Source organism: Passer montanus, unplaced genomic scaffold (assembly GCF_014805655.1).
Source record: "Passer montanus isolate IOZ18808 unplaced genomic scaffold, ASM1480565v1 scaffold34, whole genome shotgun sequence".
In the NCBI taxonomy this organism is placed as follows: domain Eukaryota; kingdom Metazoa; phylum Chordata; class Aves; order Passeriformes; family Passeridae; genus Passer; species Passer montanus.
This window is the reverse complement of record NW_024368152.1, coordinates 4,070,275-4,091,459: the sequence shown is the minus strand read 5'-3', so window position 1 is coordinate 4,091,459 and position 21,185 is coordinate 4,070,275. Positions and strand designations below refer to the sequence as shown.

The following is a 21,185-nucleotide window of genomic DNA, read 5'->3' as shown; positions in this document are numbered from 1 at the left end:
TTATGGATATCCACATAGTTAGATTTATAACACTGATGCATATCAGGTTGCGTCCTTTCAGGAAAGAGTCTATCAGGCATGTTCCTTGCAAATGACTTGTGATGTAGCAAAACAGATTAATCTCATAAAACCAGACTCACTGAATAATAAAACTGCAGAATTGTACTGCTTTTTATTCACCAGATTGCAGAGTACCTTAACCTGCACAATGATAATGGCCTTCCATTTTCATCTCTGTAGCACTTCACCTGTAAACTTACAGTCCACCTTTCAGTTTGTGACCTTAGGTCTGTGTATCCAGAGGCTGCAGAGTACAAATATTGTTTACCCTTGTACTTAAAAGGGCCCTCATTCTCAGTTTTACACTCATTGCATTGGAGGGTTGTGAAAAGACAGGCACATCTATTATGTGGGGTTTTGCAGGAAAAAATTGCCAAATAGATTAGGCAACAAGTACATACTATTTATAAAAAATAGCCACTGAACAGATACAAACAGATATGTGAAATTAAAAATAACACCTAGAATTTTTAGATTCATGCTTACTAACTCTTAGAGTTGTGGGAAAATATGAAAATATTTCTCCTTGGGAAGTAATATTGTTTTCCTGCTTTCTATAATTTTATCTAATTCTATCAAAAATAAATGCTGGGTTAGAATTAAGTTTTCATTTTATATAGAAAAAGACATCTACTAAATCAGTTCTCCCAAAATATAAAGTTCCTCACATAATCCTAGAAGCTTTCAGAGGGAAAGCCTGTTTACAAGAAGTAGTGCACCAAAGTTTAAATTATGAGTTCTTCCTTCGGGAACTTTCACAGTCACCTCATTTACAGCCACGTTGATGCTAAAGTTAAATGATTAATACCTGTCCCCCTTGGAAAAAGTAAACACAGCTTCTTGGGTTTAAAGAATGAGAAGGAAGGATTTTTAGGACACAATTTTTATCATACATACCTGTTATTGCAGGCACCAGTGATGAGTCGATATTTATTAGCTAAGCAATTATTTGGACATTTTGGTGGCAACATATAAGGCAGGCATCCAGAAATATTAGCAATCATAGTAAGCAGATCAGCTGAGAAATGATCTGAAAGGAAGAACCCAGACAAGAAATTTGCTGTATCTACTAGAGTAGAAAAGGCATTATGGTTAGCTGCATCTACAGAATTCCCCCTCTTCCTTGGAAAGAGCTCTTAGTGAGAAGTGCTGCAACAGGCTGTGTCAGAGACTTAGAGGAAGAGCTGGTTTTATTAGCTGATGCATAGAAAATGAGAAGAAAGAGGTCCAGCAATAGGTGAGATCTGAGGCTGACCCGCTTTATGCTTCCTTCTTTTCCTGTGTTGTAGTCCTTTACTTGCCTGGTCTTTGTGTTTAAAACAAAGGTGTAAAAAATGTTATTCAAGGACAAAAGTATATGCCAAAGAAGAAAAATATGTGACTGGAAAGACGCAGAAATTTAAAGACCCTGCAGCTGACTATAGAATTCAGTGTTGAGTGGAAGAGAATCAGAATTATTAGCTGGAATTTGGAAGCTTGGTAAAATCAAGTCCCTTTATACCAGTAGACAGCATGTTATACATATAGTTCTGATGCAATCCAAGATGGGTCTCCCAGTGAGCATCTGATTATGAGGGACAAAGCCTCACTATTGTGTAAGTTGTAGGGAGCTAGTACCTATTCTCACCTCTGCAGGTATTGAAATAGTTGCAGCCAGTTGGAGGTGGATGTACCCATGAAATAGGAGCAATATGGTCTAGAGGAAGGTGACCCTGCCCATGGCAGGGGGCTGGAACTTGGGTGTCTCCAAGGTTCTTTCCAACTCAAACCTTTCTATGTTTCTGTGAATATCCTTCCTGAACTCAGAGAACCCTTGACATTCAAAGTGACTACAATCATCCCATGATGAAAGATGAGGGTAGAGGTAACATATAACTCTTGCCCTTGTCTCCCCACTGGCTAATGCATGCCACCCAGTCCCAATATCTATTTGTTCTGCCCATTCAACTCTGAAGTAAGCTGCTTTAGTCCATTTTTCAAACCAAAATATTAAGCCACAAAAACAAAGAACAAAGGTACAAGAACCAAATCAGCTCGAAACATGTTCTGCTGAGCAGTTAGAACCTGTACAAGGCAGTAGTGAGAGCAGAGGGAGAATAGGTTGTTAAACTGGGTACATAATCTTGTCATTGTGTACTAGTAACTTGTGCCAGATTTGCAGATAGAGCTGTACTTCTATGTTAATTCAGGTTCAAAATTATACTCAGAGTCCAGCTCCCCAGTTATGAGCTGCCTAGGTAGAGACTCACATGTTTTCTTTAAAGTCAATTTAGTTCTTTAATTCATGTAAAACAATTCTGTTTTGGCACATAGACTGTACAGTATCTATTCACATTCTGTTAACATTGTTTCAGTTCTGAAAATTAACAAGAACTTTGTACACTTCTTCTGCAGTTTAGAAATTGAACTTCTTTTGAAATCACACAGCATAAAAATAATTGCATCTGTGTATATGTGTGTGTATGTAAATATATGCACAGACATATCCATATAGATAAAGGTATATTTTTAGTTTTACAAATGTCCCGTTAGTTTAGTAAGCCAGATATTTCTGCAAGGAAATAAAATAATAACTGGGGTGAATGCTTTGTGTTTGTTTACAGCACTCTAATGGTTCTATATCTTGGAAAAAAATGTTCTAATACTAAGATAGAACACTTTGTGTAAGTGACAGAATTAAATTATGGGGAGAAAAAAGTCAATGGTTCTGATATTTTGAGCCTTGCAGACACCAGACAGACATCTTGAAATTCATATCTAATTAACAGTAAGTATTTCACTTAGACAACATTGAGCTTTCTCTTCCTTTCCCCATTTGATATTAAAAAAACCCAGTTAAAGTGGAAATAAATGTGCAACAGCAGTGCATTATAAAATTAGTTTTGGAAATAACATATTTTTTTTAAAAGTAAAAGAGGGATATGTTGAGAGGAAATGTGTTTGATAATGCCAATGACATAGTGTGATAGAAGATCAAGCACTAAACCCAAACTGCTGGGGAAGATAGATATTTCACTGCAAACAAGAAGCTTGCAACACTGAGGATATGCAGGCTGATTTATAGGCAATACAAATACAAAGTCATGAGTTCACAGGGTGCCAATACTGAAATACTGCTCTCCTCAACTCTAATAACACCACCCACATTCCAGCAAAGAAAAATTTAAACCTATCTGAGGTGTTTTCAAAAACAAAAGAAAGTGAAAAATAAAATAAAAGTGAACTTAGCTGAATTCTAATCTAAAAGACAGCATTCAACAAATCAATAGGGTTGTTTGACAATGTCAATAGACTGTACTTACCAGTTGGATGCAATGAACGCTTGTGCTTCCGGCAAACTTTTTGTTTCAGCATCTGAATTGACATTTCCATTCGTTCAGCTGCTTGGGAAATCTCTTGACTCTCTTGTTCGGGAAATTTTGAGAAAGCCAGCAGTAAGGTAGGCGTTGCTATACCACTTCCATGGATCTTTCTGTAATCGAGATAAATACAAAAGGTTTTGCAATGTATGCATTTTTGGAACTTTTTCATAACAATAAAGCTGTCTGTCCTGGATGTGTTTTAATTTAAGGTATTTAAAGTATTAAGGTATATTTTGATTGAAGAGAACACTGGGAAAGCAAAGAGGAAGGCTGTTTTGTGACCCTGTTCTGCAAGGAAAATTCTAAAAGAGAAACTGCGCTTCTGTTGGACATACACAAGAGGTCAGTTTGTGGCAAGTCTTTATTATGAGAAAGAAACTTCTGGCATGAGCAGAGCCTGAAGCACCAAGTGGAAGACATTGTGCAGGATAGTCACAAAAGGGGTCTCCCAACTCACTGCTGTGAGTAGGCTTTGTTTTCATGTAGCATTTAATATCAAAGACCCTTCCTCAATCATCAATAGGACTTCTGAGCACCAATTCTCTTTAAAGTCTATACATCCACATATACAGTATTTCAAAGGAAGCATTATAGTCGGTTGTCTGGGGCAAGTGGTCTCAGTTTTATTCCTAATAAAATTTCAATTCCTAATTGAAATAATCATTGTTCAGCATTTATCTTTAGCATCTCTTAGCTTTTATCATGTTTAAGATATTGACCAAATAATTGCCACAATATCTTGTGAGACATAAATATCAGTATCTCCATCTATTACATGAGTCAGTTGAGCCACTGAAAGCTTTAAACTTAAGTTTTTAAATTTTAAATGCCTCAGGATTTCCACCAAAATACGATCACTAAAAGCCAAGAGTGACCTCAGTCTCTACATACAGAGGGGCAACAGTTCTCGACAAGTTCTGTTCATATAAACAGTTAACATTCAAAGAGCTCTGAAAATCATTACTCAGTTTCAAATCACAGGGGTAAGTTTTTAGGAAAAGTCTATGCAACAGTGTGGGGATTGTGCCCTGTAAAACTTAGATGATGTGTTCCAAATTTTGGAGAGAAATTAATTCTTTGTTGCACAGAAATCTAGTCAAACGGTTGAAAGAGCTCATTCTCACACTGTAACTCAAGCACAAACAAGCTTTCCCCTAATTTGTTGCCTATCCACAGTACAAGACAAATATTTTATTTCCTTTCCCTTATCTTTTTTTGCATCTATTGTAGATGAAAGGGGAAATATGAAATTCACTTTAACAATTTAAGGCAACAGGGTTTGGCTCCTGATGCCATAGGAGTTGTTCCTGTCTCAGTGCACTGGAAAAACATAATCAATGTGTCCAAAAATAGGTTGACAAAAGTATGATTTTTGAGCTATTTGGTTCAGAAAAACATCTGTATTTATTTTTGTGTAATTTATTTTGTCCCACATTTTAAAAGAGCAACTTAGGTGTTGATAATGCACAAGGTCCTATTGGATCAGTTTATCAGTGACATAATCACATAATGGTTTGGGTTGGAAGGAACCTTAGAGATCCTCTAGTTCCAACCCCCCTGCCATGGGCAGGGTCATCTTCCTCTAGACCAGAGCCCTCAAAGGGGGGCAGTGATTTTTTGATTATATGGGTTCTCAAAGAAACAGAAAGATTGACATAATTTTTTTTTTTTAAATGAAAGCTTTTTTCCTGAATACATTGTTCACTTCTTTTTTTTTACCTTTTAATTTCATAATGTGAAACATAATCCACCAGACTAGAACCCTTCTGGATAGCCTTAGTAATGCAGTTATCTTCAATTTGTTCTTAACAGGGAAAAAACAAAAAGAAAGAAAGAAAGAAAGGAAAATATGTTAATAAATAACATATTTATTAAAATATTTATAATTGGAAAATATACAAGTTTCTAATATTAAAGTATAATTTTTTTCCCTTTAAAGCCATTCCATATTTTATTCCTGAAATTTGTGTTATGGCTTCTGAGCTTTCTAAAAGGGAAGGTAGATGTGGTAAATAAATTCTTCCATAATTTATAAGGCTTGGGGATTTAGATTTCCTTGCTTGAAATATAAATCCAGTTATGAACATGTCATATAAGACCAAATATAATAGGTCCAGCTGAAACATGTTGTGTTCTCTGTATGCAGCTGTGTTCTGTAGGTTCATATGTATTTTTCATCAAACTGTCCTTGGATTGACAGGACAAACCTGACCCTCTTTCATAGGTAATATGAGCTGGCCTGAGCCACATGAAGAATTCAAGTCCATATTCAAGCAAAAGTAAGACCTGGGATCGGGCCAGTTCATAAAAACCCTATTCTCATTTCTTCACCTATGTTTGATGGAAAGATACATGTGAACATAATAATACTTCAGCTGCACTATTTTGTATGATGCTATTATGAGGCTTAGCTTATCCCTGTTTTGTGTACATGTTGCTTTATAATAAAAGAACCAGTCATGTTTAAAGTCCAATTGCTTTATTTTTATCTGAATTTTGCAGAATAGCCCTTTTTTTTCCTTAGGAAACAAATAATAAAAAATAATAACAATCATTTATGTACAATTATTCATCATTTATGTACAGTGTAATCTTAGAGGAGCATGTTTTATTTGTAGTACAGTCTGTGCTATTTCTATAATCTATTTTTTGAATAGGGCACTCAGCTCAAGGAAGAGAAATGTGTGATGAGGAGTAATCTCTCCTAGGCTAAATTATATTCTACTAAAATTTTCAGTATCTAAGTATAGCAGTAGTTATTTCTCTTTTTCACCTATGCATAATAAAATATCCAGATGATTCATTTGGTGATATAATTTGGATTTCCACTACTTCTGAAAACCTTTTTGAGTCTATATTAAAAACCAAGTTTTATTTTTACAGGCAATACAATAAATAGTTCTTTTAGAATTTAATATAGCATATTTTTAAATTACTTTTAGGGGGCTTAGCTCTGAGAAATATAGCATGCTTGAAGTATTTCTTATCCCGTGATATTGATTCATACTCTGATGTAAAAGAGAATATCCACTTGCTATACTTAAATTCCATTGTCTCTCTTCCTTTTCTTCTAAGAAGTATGAATTTGGTACCTATACTGTGTCTTCAAATATGTGTTTCTTGAGTAATAAATATTATCTCGTACTGTCTCATCAGATCAAGAACACTTACTATAAAAAGAATAACATTTCATATATATATATATATATATATACATATATATATATAAAAAATATTTGTGCTTTCCTGTGCCTTAGGGAAGAATATGAAAAGGAGGGAAAGGGTCTTATATGCCAGGATGAGAGCCAATGATTTTGAATTGACAGAGGGCAAGTTTAGATTAGATGTTAGGAAGAAATCCTTTATTGTGAGTGTGGTGAGGCACTGGAACTGGCTGCCCACAGAAGTTGTGGATCCCTTGCTCCTGGAAGTGTTGGAGGCCAGAATGGATGAGACCCTGAGCAGCCTGTTCTAGTGAACCACATCCCTACACATGGCAGAGGGTGTGGACCTAGATGATCTTTAAGGTCCTTTCCAACCTAAACCATTCTATTATTCTTGGATATATTTTGTATTAACTAACATATAACATAATGTGGTCACTTTAGATCACATCTTTCCAAATAATTTGTGTGGAAGCTCAAAGTAAGGAATCTACTATGGAAAGAAAACCTGATCTCCTGTTTTGCAGTGATGGTACAAAAATTATTTCTCATAAAAAGTAATATCTTGGGAATTTGTTTTTCATTTAAGGGGTTTTTTTCCATATAATTTTATTTTATCTGTGATTCTACACTAACCTCAGGTGAAAACTTTCTTAGGGAATCATATCACCAAACCTTATGAATCAAGCATATAGCTATATAATATGAGATTGTGGTTTGAAATCCTGTTTCTTTACTATCTCTGCCCTAATTTCATGTAAAATCAGTTTCTGTAGATATCTTTTAAAATTCAGTCTGGTATCTGCTACTCTTCTAGTTTATTAGATTTAACTGATTTAAATTGAGCAGATGCAAATGTTGGTAAAAATTACAAGATTATATTTTTTGGACATAAGGAATAATGCAATCTGAGATGCTCTAAAATCCTCAGCAGCCAACAGATCCACAGGAGAGAAGCACCTTTGTGGGACAGCAGGAGTGTGCCAGGGGGAATATGGCAGCTGCCTCTAGCCCAGGGTGATTAGCAGATGGGGAAAGAAATCCAGCAATCATGCTTGGCAAGATGTCCTCTGACACATGAATGCCACTAAGAAAGTAAAATCACTCCTAGTCAAAGCAGTGATTGAGATACACTAGGCATACAAAGTTTTACTTACTGAGTTTATGAAACTACACTTCAAAAGAACACCTCCATGGAATAATTCTCAGAGAGGGCAGACAGTGTATTTTGCACACAAAAGAGGTTGAGCTATACTGCTGTTGCTAAACTGTCTGCAGTATCTGTGTATTTTCAGCTTAACAGTCAACATAAGAAAAAATGTGTATTTTTACTGTTACTTACCAAAGATGGTGTCTTTCCCTATTTGAAGGAAAGAAAAGAAAACAGCTGTGAAGGCTATAGCTGCTGAAAATCCCAAAATAATGAAAACTTTCATCTACAAGAAAGAAGAGATAACGGTTGAAAATACATATGCCTTCATCTTCTAATTATAAGCCAGACTATAAATAATTTTCTGTATATGGCAAATTTTACTTTAAAATTAGATTTCCGACCATGTTCTGACTATTTTTTGAAGTTCAAAGTAATTCACTTTCTCTTTTTCTCTTCCCTATTTATTACTTTTCTTTTACATTTTGTTTTACATTCTTTTACATTTTGAGAAGCTTCTAGCACAATGATACACATAATTTTATTTTATAACATAATACATTCTCACAATATCAGCAGCACTTAGGCTATACATTAGAAATTCATCAACATTTTACCCCCGTTCATTTTGAACTTCTCTGTGCACTAGACTGATTTGATTGTAAATCAATGATTGCACATAAGATAATGAAGTGGCCAAACCAATAACAATTAGTCAGACCCCAACCTATGCTCCTATCCATAGATAACTACTATCAAAGCAGCACAGTGAATATGCTCACTCTGCTGAGGTGAGCTGCATTCTCCATTTCAGTACTGGTACACTGGCAGTTCTTACAGCACTGCAAATATATAAACTCTCCAAGAAGTATCATTTTTCACATGCACTATATTGACTGGAAATTGAAAGATTTGAAATATTTTTAGCTCCATATCCTACCAAAATTAAAAAAGAAATCAAGTCTGAAAATTCAGAGAAACTATATTCCCCATAGAAATTCAGTGTGAAAATACCCCTTCCTTTTACATTTCATGAGTTAATATGATGAATTTCTTCTGGAAAATGTCAAGTGAAAGTTTTATTGTCTGACCTTTTGTCTGCTGAGGAGATTATCTTCCACAGTTCTGTACTTTATCGATGGCAGTAACTGTTCTGAATTATGAAAGCCAAGTACTTTCCAGGGGCCCAGTTTATGCTGTCAGCTTTATGCACTGATACTCACTCAAGCTTTAGCAGTGCAAATTATTTCAAAATCTTTTTGGCCACAGTTATGTTCCCACAAAGCAGAAACTGACGTTAATACTTGACTTGTTTATATTTTCCTGCTGGGAACCAAAATATAATTGTGTCGTCAATTCTTACATTAAAATTATTTTCCTGAAAATGAGAAGGAAAATAACTTCATATAAAATATATATGTGTATGTGTGTATAAAGACATATATATATGTTAACAATTTGCCATATTATGCAGTAAACCAAAATATTTTTCCTTATTCTTTCTTTATTTTCAAATTTATTTGACAAAAAACAACTCTGTGTCCAGTTTTATGCATTCTATAGTTTGCTCTTTACCAAAATGACTATATGGAATTCAGATGCTAATTCCCAGGTTGCCCACCAACTTCCTTCCAGCACTTTTTATTCATTCTTTTTCTCTGAGCCTTGCTATTTTTCTGTAGTTACCTTTTCAGCCCTATCGCTTCTTTTAAAGTCAGTAGTTTGACCTAAAGAATCTGTTTGGCTGGGGTTTTTCCATTGTTCTAAAGAGGCAGGGAGGTCAAGATCAGATCTGGAATCAGTATTGAGGATTCCCTTGCTCACTCTTTGCTGGTCACGCCGGGAGGTCACAAGGTGGAGCCAAAGATCGGAGTTTGATCGCTGCCAGAGGCGACAAGGTGAGCAGGGAGTGGGCAGCAGGGAGCATCCTGGAGCTGGAGGCTGTGCTACATGGTGGTGAAAGGAAACCTAGGAACACGTGAACTGACTGGAGGACAAACTCCAGGATGTTATTACAGCGGTGTGGGAATGTCATCCATAACCTGTTCACTGCAAAGATGAGTGGACATGGTTGAGAAGTAAGCACATGGCAAAGGGGAACAGACCTCTATTGGAAAAGTAGGCTTATGCTCCTTGGCTGGAGGATTTAAGATTGCAGGCAAGGAGTCAAACTTGCAATACTTCTTTATCCTGTTCCAATTTGTAAATCTTTTAAGATTATGTTTCCTTACATAAGAAAGTATAAAGGAGATTGACTTCTTCTGAGGCAGAGCTAAGCACTGAGAAAAGCAGATCCATTCCAAACACCTAATAGAATAAAAAGCTTGCACTGTATCCTTTCATATACTTCACAAGTACTACAGGTTTAATTTCTGAGAGATGAGAGACATCCTTAAAGTGAAAAAAAGATTTGATTTTCTTTGCTGTTTCACAGTCAAAAATCAAAGCTTACCCATTTAGTTCAAAAAGAGCATACCTACATCAAGATTTGTTTGAATGAGGTTCTCAACATTTGCTCATTGTTTGCAGTTGAAGTATTTGTCAACAGTGGGCCTTAAATGTTTACACACAGTAAATTGGTCTATGATGAAAAAATGGAATGGCAACATTTATTTTGTGTTTTTCTGAGTATGAATATTTAGCTGCCCCCTGAGCCACAAATACGCAGTAGCCGCTGCAAGTTTTAGCTAAAACTTGTGCAAAGTCTTAATTACACTGGACTCACAGAGGCAGACACAGCTGAATTCCTATTCTTACTGGACCTCGTTCAGATTCTTGTTATCTAAATCTGATTAAAGAGAATTAAGAGGGTAAAAATCAGTTGCTCAAGAACAGCCTTAATTTTTTTTAATCTAAGAATAGCATATTGGCATGGTAAGTGCAGAAAATATGAGTGAATATCCTGCTGAATGTGCCCCCTTTGTTCCAGATTTTTTGTCTTTCGTAAGCCATTCTTCCTGCAGAAAGGGTTTCAGCCTTCATGCCCAGCAGTGAAACTGCACAGGTCAATGATGGTCTAAACCTGGAGTACAAGACAAGTATAAAACAGTCTTTATGCTAAACAAAACTCTTGAGAAAAGCAGCAGTGCATCTTATTAGTTAACCATATTAATATTATTAAGTTTTAAATTGACTTGTTCAATTTGCTATATTCTCAAGATTTAAATCTGTGCATGAAGACCAATGCTGTATCTATGTTCTTAAAAGTTAAAGACCTGAGTTGATAATAAAAGATAAATTCAGTTCAATGAAATATCCCAAAGCAATAGAATTTCAGATTAGTCACAAATATGAATTTCTGCAAGCTTACTATGGTATTTAGGAAACTTAACTCATACTCAAAATATTACGCAATTGCAGATGATGTTTGATACAGGAAACAGACACAATTCTATAATCTCAAAAGAACTTACATTTGCCCTGTAACAGCCTGCAGCCCTGCCAGGCTCTCTGAGGCATCATCAGTTCTTACAAACACTGGATTAGAATGAGAGATTTCCAACACGAATCTGTACTGGTGCAGGAGCTATTTTTGATAGCAGATTACACCATTTTGTAGCATTTAGTGACAATCCTGGGGTCTAGCAAAGCGTGAAGGACACTGCTAATATGGATGTTTAATCTATAATAGAAAAATTAGTTTCTAATCTCTTCTGGCTTTTAAAGTTCGAAGAACACTCTTGCAAGAGAAGAGGCAAAAAGTACATATAACTGCACAATACTTCAAGAGCAGGAATTTTGCTGAAATTCCAGCTTAACAACATAGAAACAACAGCCATAAGCCTCATTTTTAATTTGTTGAGCAAAATATCACAAGTCAAAAAAGACAAGAAAAGAGTGAAAGAAAAGTAGTTCAGTGGGAAAGATCAATTTAGCTGGGTTTCAATGATGCCATTACTTCTACTTACTTTAAGTACTTAGTTTTTTGGGGTTTTTTTCTGGAATCAATTTAATTAGAAAGGTTTGTTTTTGCTATTGCTCTCTTTAGATAGAGAAGACCTTGTAGAGGTCTGAAGCCAGAAATGGGATGAAGAAGGTGAATAGGCACAATCATTCACTGTCTATTCCAGCAGAGAACTAAAGCTCACACAGATTGAAAACAAACAAAAATGTACTATTATTTAGACAACACAAAGCTATACCATGAAACAGCTTGTGTATGGAAAAAAAATTGCATATAAGTTCATTTAAATGTTTTCAAAATTTTATGGAATAAAAAACAATATATTAAGGCCTATGAGGTACAAGATTTACATCAGGGACTCTTAAATCACAAATTAAGTATAGCTGGAATTTTTCTTATCCTTTTTTTTAAAGGCTTCTCCCAGCATTTACTATTGTTTGTGGAGGGTTTTTTTGGTGTTTTGTGTTTTCCTTTTTTTTTTTTTTTGAGTTTTTGGTTTTTTGTTTGTTGTTGTCAAATAAAAATTATAATGCTAAATGGCTCTCAGGACTGGCTGGGTGACCAGGCCCAGAGGGTGGTGCTGATGCTGCCACATCCAGTTGATGGCCAGTCACTAGTGAGGCTCCCCAGGGCTCAGTGTTGAGGCCAGTCCTTTATCAATTATTTGGACAAGGGCATTGAAGGCACCCTCAGTTAGTTTGCTGATAAAACCAATTTGGGAGGGAGTGTTGATCTGCTGGAGAGTAGAAAGGCTCTGCAGAGGGATCTGGACATGGATTTGATCATTACATACTCATTTTAGTGATGCTGAAATCACGTTCTCAGATAAATAATTTTTCTCAGAAGCAGATGGCATGTAACATCTACAGAATGTGAGGTTGTCTTGTTAAAATATTGATTCAAACCCAAAGTGATGTTTTATCTCATGCAAGCAAGCACTAAAAACTCTAATTACAGGAAGAATCCATCAGATGCTTTGTTATTTTGGAGTAACCCAATTTACAGAACAAAACTATGTAAGTTAAATTTAACTGCAGAGAGGAGCCCACTCAATTTCTTGTGGCTGAACTCATGTGAATCCTGTTTGAAAACTCTGCCTTAACTAATGAACAAATTATGATTTATGTGAAAGGATGTGGAACAGATGAACAATTTTTAAGGTCTATAGAAGGTCTGAAATTCAGTGGCTTGAATCACAAAAGCTTTTCCTTTTAAAGTGAGACAAAATTAATCTTTCATCTTCACAGAGCACTAGTTTCAGATCAAATTCAGACTCTTTCAGACAGATAATTTTAATTGCAAACTTAACGGTGAACTTTCTGCCTTCTTCCAAAGCATCACTCTCTTGCAGAAACCACTGCAATTTTGTATTATGAAGTCTATGTCATGAATTTAAGGATGGTCAGTAGATACACCATATGTCATGTAGTCATAAAGCTGATCAAATACTAACAAGACATGATCTTTTGTAATTTAGGAGAAAACAGAAATGTATTTAGCAAAACAAAAACAATGACCACATAATAAAATTATGACAGATGAATTTGAATATTCAGCCTGCTGTGAATGAAGCTCTTACCATTGTTAGTGACAAATCTACAAAAGAATTTAAGATTCCAGAGAAAAAACTGGGAAGTGCAAATAGTGACAGTGATTCATTACCATACTCAAAGGATGGCAGATGTTTCTGTCTTGCTTGTGGTGAAATATTTCCAGGGTAGGAATTATGACAAATATATAGCTCACTTTAGAAGTTCTTTTGATAGCACCAGGATCTGTACCAATGTCTTTGACCTCCTGCCTCTCAGAACCAACTTACTGGGAAAATCCAGACAGTGACAATGTTTGCATTTTGTACCCATCATTTGAAAGAAAAAAAAGGTGATGTAGTCAAAGTGCTCAAGAAAAAGTGGTGACATCTATGAAGGAAGAGGAGCAGGGAATTATAATGGAGAGAGAATCTGCCCTGCAGATCAGTGTGACTGCCATATCATGAAGAGCATTTCATGGTAGTTGTGTGTTCTTTGTTGTTGTAACAAGCTGGGTCAGATATTTCAGTAGGACAGTATTGGTACAGCCCATTCTGAGGAGTGTTACTTTCTTCACTTTCTGAAACCAAAAATCCTGGGCTTTTTTAGGATGTATACCATGTCTAAAATGAGGCATTACAGATGGTTGTGATGTGGAAGCCCCCTTGTAGACTCAAATAGTGCAATAACTTGGAGAGCAGTTCTTGAATTCCTCCTGACATTAAGTGCTTTCTGCTGTTCTGCTTTGGTGACCTGCCTGGTCGGTCACTGCATTTTCCCAGGCATGGCATTGACATGCCAACTTTATTATTTAATTTTTAATTATTTGTTTTTATCAATTCAAAGATAAAGGCAATGAGGGATATTAACACAGTAAAAAAATAATTTTGGAGTTGGAGTTATCAGTTTGGAAAAAGAGGTAGTAAAGGGAAACAAACAGGCAGTGATGTTTGATGATCTCAAGATGGCCACCAGCTCATTAAATGGACTGTTCACTAGACACATCCTACATTATAAACACATTTTGTTAATTGAAAACCACATTTTAAATCTGATGAGTTACTCTTGAACTGTTTCATCCAAATTCATATTCACTCAGGCAAATGAGTATGCTTCCAAATTAATCTCCAAATTTCCATTACTCTGTCACAAATCAGGAAAGTAAATGATGTGAAGAAGTTAAATGAAACATTCTTCATAAGTGCTGATATTAAGAGGTCACAAAGCACTACTCTCTGGAATATTTAGTGTTCAAGTGAGCCTTATGGCTGAGTAATAAAAACATCTTGGCTATTTGACGTCATGTCAAGCTTCCAAAGATCTTGAACTGTTGTTTTTAACACCCTGATGGGTTTGAAGCATTCTGTAGCTAAAGTACATTTTGGAAAATTCTCAGACTGAGCAAACAGGAGATGCTACAACTTTCTTCTATTTCTCCAGATGCAAAAGTCACATAAGAATTAATAAACATGCAGCATTAAATAGTAGCTAATAGATTGCATGCATTAAATCTATCACATTTAAATGAGCATTAATAAGAATCAATACTTTGTGAAAAATAAGCTGAGGTTATCAAATAGGTGAAGGCACAGAGAAGAGTATGTGTGTGTATTTGTATATAAACACACATAAAAATATATATGTACATACACACACACACAGACAGATAGACACAACAAAAGAATATTTTTTACTGAAGTCTTCATACCTAAACAGAGGCAAAATTAATAATAGATAACATTGTAGATTGACAAATCAAAAAAAACCCCTTTTTTAATACTTTCAAATATAAAGTGGTGTCCTTGGAAATAAATTTTATAGATAATAAACGTGTGATAAGAGAATCTGGAAACCCAAACAAACAAACAAACAAAAACTTGCCATCAATATTTGGAATTGGTAACTCTGCTATGAGTTCATCATACCCACTTTTGAGATCTGCAGACTGTGAGGAAACTTTTACAATGTGAGGCTTAAAGGAGTGAAGGTTCTTGGTTTGGTGTGAAAATGCTGAAGTTTGGTATTGTAAGTGGTTGAGCATTTACACTTTAAAAAAACCAAACTGTAGGGAGCAACTTTTCATTTCTGCAGAAAAAGGCATAAGAAAATGAGCCATACTAGAATTGAACAACTCTGGCAATGAAATAAAACATAGCTCCCAAATAGCAAAAAAAATACAATTAAAAATTGAAAATGGTTACAAGAGTGCACAGTGAAGAAGAAAGAAGAAAGAAAGCCTTCCCCACAGGGTCCTGACCCCCTAGGCCTGCCTTAGTTCAGGGCTCCTGCATACAATACCTTTGGGTCCCAGTCCCTGTCACACCAGCTCTTTGTGAGAAGGAGAACAAAGCCAAGAATTTACAGAAAGAACAGCAATATTTTTCCCCTTCCCCCGCCCACCGCCATCTCCTCATTACTCCTCCTGCAGACTTGTCTGCAACATTTACCTGCTGCCCTTCCTGTGCTCCTGCCCAGCTTCCCAGCCCTGCTCTTCTGCAGGCAGTGGCGAGCTCTGCCTGGGCATCCCCCATCCATGACCACCCGTCTGGCTCCTTTTCTGCACAGCCACTTATTGCAGGGTATGTAATGGTAGGTGGCATTTATTACGGGTAGTCTGGGATGGGTAATCTTGTCTGGCAGATCAGCTCATTGCTCTAAACTAGCAGGATGCTTTTGTGTATAATTGTAGGCACCACAGTTAGAGAACCATCTATGTCAGTTTTCTCTGACAATGTACCCCTCGTTTCTTCAGGTATGCAGTTGATCCCTGATTCTTCAACAACAGAAAAAAACAAATTTATGCACAATTCAGATTAATGGTATTTGACAGCAGTATTATTTGCCTTCTGAGAGGATCACAGTTCCCTTGAGAAATGATAAAATTTGTGTTAATGAGGAATAAACACTTGACTGAAATGTCATTTCATGGGAAGTGGCTTTTGTAGCTGTAGCACCCTGGCAACATGTGCTCCCAAAAAGAGTTCTAACCTTATTTCATTAGACTGCTTAATGCCCTCAAAACACAAAACTATGCTACTGCAATATTAAGGGCTGTAAGTCCATACCATGACTTTATTGTGAAATTTGCAGGATTTTCATACACAGTTCCTTTTTCTAGTTTTCAACAAAGTCATCACAAATTAAAGAACTTCTTATTCACAAGGCATGCATGGAAGATATGGATGACTTTCTCTAGTACAAGGTAACAATGCCATATGGTGGGACTTGCATATGAATACTGGAGTCCCTGGAATGGAAAGCTGCTTCTGCAGAGTGAATTAAAGGTTCATGAAACACTACAGATTTCATCTGTACTACGTGAGATCTCCAAATCCAGATGAGCGTAGTTGCACAGCCTGTAGCGAACAGCATCTGGCCTGTGCTAATTCTTCAGCCATGCCTGGGGGCTTTTCAGCACACTGTTGACTGGCCTGGGGCAAAAATATATCAGAGAGAATTTTCAAAAATTTACCTTAGGGGTAACCATAATACAAGTCCCAACCATTTCCTAATGTAGTTTAATTTACTCACATGGGAGCAATGAAAAGGTCTTCATGAGAGAAACAGCTTGGTTTATAAAGGGTGCTCTCTAATCAATTTTTCAAGGTGATTGAATGTGGCCACTATGGAAGACAGATTCTTCACTTTGTGATAGAATAGTACCAGGCTCTCCTGATGACCACTCCGAAGGACAAAATGAACTTCCCAGAGCTCTAACAGGTATGATCAATCAATTTGTTTTGGGTATCCATTCATAAATAAGAACACACTGACAACAGGACTAGTAGAAGCTCTGGGATGTGACAAATATAATGTAATACTCTTGAAGGACCCTGAATAAGAAATGATACCTCTCCCTGCAGAAATTATTAAATAGGGTCTGAAGTTGAGTGTGTAACTCATACAGACATGTTTATAATCTTCATATATCATTTAAAACCAAATAATATTATGACAACAGGTAGCTTTTTTCAATATACATAAATCTAAGAATGATGTCCATATTCTCTTCTCCCTGATGCACAGAGAGTTTTAGATGCTCACCTTTCTTTTCAGTTGCTGTGTGTGATAGCACCCAAGTACGTGAATTTTCATTAGTAAAAAGTCACCACATTTGTGCACCTGTGCAAGAGAATGACTAGCCAGCAGTGCAACACCAGCCCAGTCTGTGACGTTGCCTCACTGCTCATTCCCACAGGTTGTTCTGACTCAAGCCTATCTGTAACAGATGAATTCAGTCCCCTGTTAACAAGTACTTGGGCAGAGGGGTGAGCTACTCACAGACAGGGAAACGCAGTCGGGAGAAAAGTGCTGATGAGTGCAAATCTGGTATTTCACGGAGCTTTGACCACAAAGGAGTGTTGATTGCTCTGAATTAACTGTTACCTGGAGATCTAATCTGACACAAAGAACAGCTTCATTTCCCCAGGCAGTGAACATATCTGCCTTATTACATAGATGACTTTTATGAAAGGTTGCAGAAAAGTTGCTAAATACACCACTGACATATCAGCATTAGCTCAATATGCACAAAGATGCTAAATACTCCACTGGTATATCAACACTAGCTTAATATGAATAAAGTTGTTGCCACATAGCAAGCATGTCTTAAGTAAAGTGATGTGCTTTGACTCTCAGAGAGAGATTAGCACAGGCTGGGAAAGGCAGATGCAAGCAGGTTAGAACAAGGTACAAGGTGGCACAAAGAACAGGTGATCTTTTAAAGGGGGAACACACAAAAATGGCAACAGCAATGGGCAGAAAAAGACATAACTTTCCTGGAATTCTGCCTGTGCCAGTCGCAGTAATTATATGGCAGAACAAACCTGCCAGCAGCAATGTTTGTTTTCTGTGCAACAGCCAGGCTGTGGTATACATAATTAGCAAGCAGATGGCTAGAGCCCCACAGGGACCATAGTTTGTGATGACTTTTGCACTCCACTGCTTGTGCCATAACATTCTTTTTAAAATAGTACATGTGCCAGGTCTGGGTAATGGTTTAACAGATGCCTCATTTTGGCTGCAGGACAGCAGATGCAGGAATGTTTCTCTGAGAGACAGGAAGGAGATGTGCATGAAGCTATAGATATTCCAGTATGTACAACCTCACACAGGTGTACACATTCTCCTTTAGCCGTGAGAATGCCGGGGATACATAGATTCAGTGTGGGTATTTAAGAAGGAGAAGTTGCAGAAGACAGAGAACTCGTCTCTTCCCAAAAGACCCCACCACTTTGTGGCTAATTCTCTGTGGTGAACAGACTGGTTTGTTCAGTTTTGGATACTGAAGACTTTGAATCTGAGATCTGGAGGTCAGATGCTGTTTAAGAAAATGCTGGAAGGCTGAAAAGGCACAGGAACAAGGTGCTGTAGTTGCATGGGCTCTCTTACAGAAACATCAAAGGCCCTCAATTAAAAATGTTATTAGTAACATCCTATGTCTAAGACCATCTTTTTATATTTCAGAATATTTTGTATTGATCAGCTACAGCGGTTCTCAAGAATAAAATGCTCTGAGAATAAAATGGCAAAGAACAGTTATTCAAGAGGCTTTGTATATGCTTAGATACAGTACTTTTGCAAAAATGAAGTCATGGTCTGTCATTCAAACCTGCTTTATAGTCAGTGTTAACCTGACCTTTGTGTGTAAGACAATAGGTTCAGGCAGTTTAGCTGTCTGCATCCGTACCAGACTGATCTCATTTTGTTTTTCCTCAGTAGTTTGTGTTGAAACCTTCAGTAAGTTTCTCCTCTTTACTTTCGAGCTATATTTGATCTCATTTATCTCTTGAAGTTTCATCTTTCTGTGTTCCCCAAATTGGTTAAAACTTTCACATATAACTGTCTCATCCTTTCCTTAAAGTGAATACACCTAATGTCTAAGAGAGTTGGACAAGAGGACAAATTACAACAAAACAAGTCTGAAAATTGAAAAGATTTAAATATTCTGGGCAAGAAATTAAAATATGAGACCATATCCTTCTTTCCAGCTTTGATCTTTTTCTATTACTTTTGAATAATTTTATGCTTGTAACAAACTTGTATCAACTTACCTGCATCACCTGGAAATGTCTTATCTGACAACACCTTTTGATCAAGCTCTATTCAGAGTTTCCATCCTACTTCCTGCTCCCTCACACCAGCAACACAGCTGCAAATGCCCCTTATTAATGTCTGAGAGGGAGCACCCCTATAATTCTCAACCAAAGATGCAAGTATTGGCCAATTTTCCAGACAAGTACACCCTTCTACACTTACCATTCCAACATTTACATCTCTCAGTATCATCTTGTATGCCCCTCTTTCAGATCTCACATTCTATTTTCACTTTCCAGCCCTTTCCCATGTTCCCACTGTCCATTTGCCCAGCCTTTCTACCTTCAACACTCCCTCTCTATCCTCCTCCTACTCTACTTTGCTTAATATTATTTGTCCTTACCCTAGTTCTTCTGTTGTGGGTCTCTTTTAGTTGTCACTTAACTAGTCTCTGGAATTCCATCACAATTTTGTATAGAAGAAGGAGGTATTTATATGCTTTAAAGTCCTCTGTGCTGGGTAGGCAATAAGTATTTCATGCAATGGGAATTTCACAGATGGCAGAGATACAGAACAGGTACTCCTAAGCTCTTCTTGCTCTACTTTTGACATCACCAAGTAAATTTCCTGCTTTGGATGCACAAAAGCTGCACCTGAATCATTAAACAAGGCTGCATATGAACAACAAAGTCCAGCTCTCAGAAGAGAGAAAAGAAAACAACCTCTTCTCTTTGGGTACTTAAAAATTAACCCATCCATTTCTCTGTCAGGTGCAATGCTGCTAGCCCCACTTCATAGGCTGGAGTGCAGACTGAATACAATCTAGGTTAAAAAAAAATGACTGTGAAGAACAGCTTCTTTCATTTGGAAAAATCACTAAATTTGCAACTAACCCCAGCTAGTATTAAAAATCATATGAAAATAATAAATGCTAATACTTTAAAATTTGCCACTGTCTCAACATTTTTTCTACAGTTAAAAAACCCCACTTTTCCCCCCCAATAACCACAAATTTTCTTCTCTTTTGAGGTGCATACTGCAGAAAGTAATTCAGCTCTGTCATTCCAAGCATGAAGTAGAGCAAACCACCTGAAATAGTTAATATAATTTAGTGCAATGCAATTACATCTATTGCCTGTGAAGCACAATTTACTACCACAGGGAAGTGAAAAAGTCCAATATGTCATAGTAAAATGCACTTTAAGCTGCACATAAATAAGACCTTCCTCACATCTCTGCATATTTCTCTTTGGAACCAGAGCTCAGGGATACACCTCCCCAGATGACTGTCCTGACTGCTGGGTTACCAAAGCTTGCACCTTCATCTGTGCTTACTTTCTCTCTCCAGCAAATCTGACTCCTCCCTAGCGGCACAACCTCATCAGGAGCCTGCCAAAAAAAAGTGCTGCCATTCACAGCAGCCTCCTGAGATAACAAAGGCAGCTCTGATATCGCACCCAAGGGCTTGGGCACATGCAAAGAGTTGATGCTTAAGGAGTACACAGCCTCCCAGCTGCCTGCCCTGTCCTTCCCGTCCCATTGGACCCTCCAGGCTGGACACTGCATTTGACCTCTGCAGGGACTGCTGGACCAAAATGCCAGACTGCCACCCCCAGTGCAGGTACACACTCTCCTCTGCTGCCTCTGCTCAGGGGTAGCCCTGCACAGAGAAGAGGGACAGGCAGGCATCTATAAATCTGTCTGCTCTAGGAGCTCACTTGCTAAATGAACATTTTCTCCTTGGGCCCAGTGCTCTAATCAATGGGCAGTTAAATGTTGGTGTTACCCTGCCTTTCCCCGCCTGCCAGTACATATTTTAATGGAAATTGCAGCTGCCATGTCATCTTCTGGGGAGACTGACTGCACTCTAAAATTGCACTGTAACATCGAGCCTTTCTGCAGACCAAGCAGCCTTTCCTCCTCCCAGCTGGCCTCTGCCTACATGGAGCACACATGAGAATATGTGGGAAATTTGGGATA

General features: G+C 37.2%; 1 protein-coding gene across 1 annotated transcript in view; it reads right to left on the bottom strand.

The window, feature by feature from the left end:
- Positions 1 to 8,022, bottom strand: part of TPO (thyroid peroxidase) — a 37,040-nt gene extending 29,018 nt beyond the window's left edge. Inside the window, exons 1-4 of the mRNA XM_039715584.1 lie at positions 7,929 to 8,022; positions 5,142 to 5,226; positions 3,363 to 3,532; positions 958 to 1,090 (exon numbers count right to left, since the gene is read on the bottom strand). Of these exons, the coding sequence (XP_039571518.1) occupies positions 958 to 1,090; positions 3,363 to 3,532; positions 5,142 to 5,226; positions 7,929 to 8,022 (482 nt within the window). The remainder of the gene's footprint in view (positions 1 to 957; positions 1,091 to 3,362; positions 3,533 to 5,141; positions 5,227 to 7,928) is intronic.
- Positions 8,023 to 21,185: the final 13,163 nt, after the last annotated feature.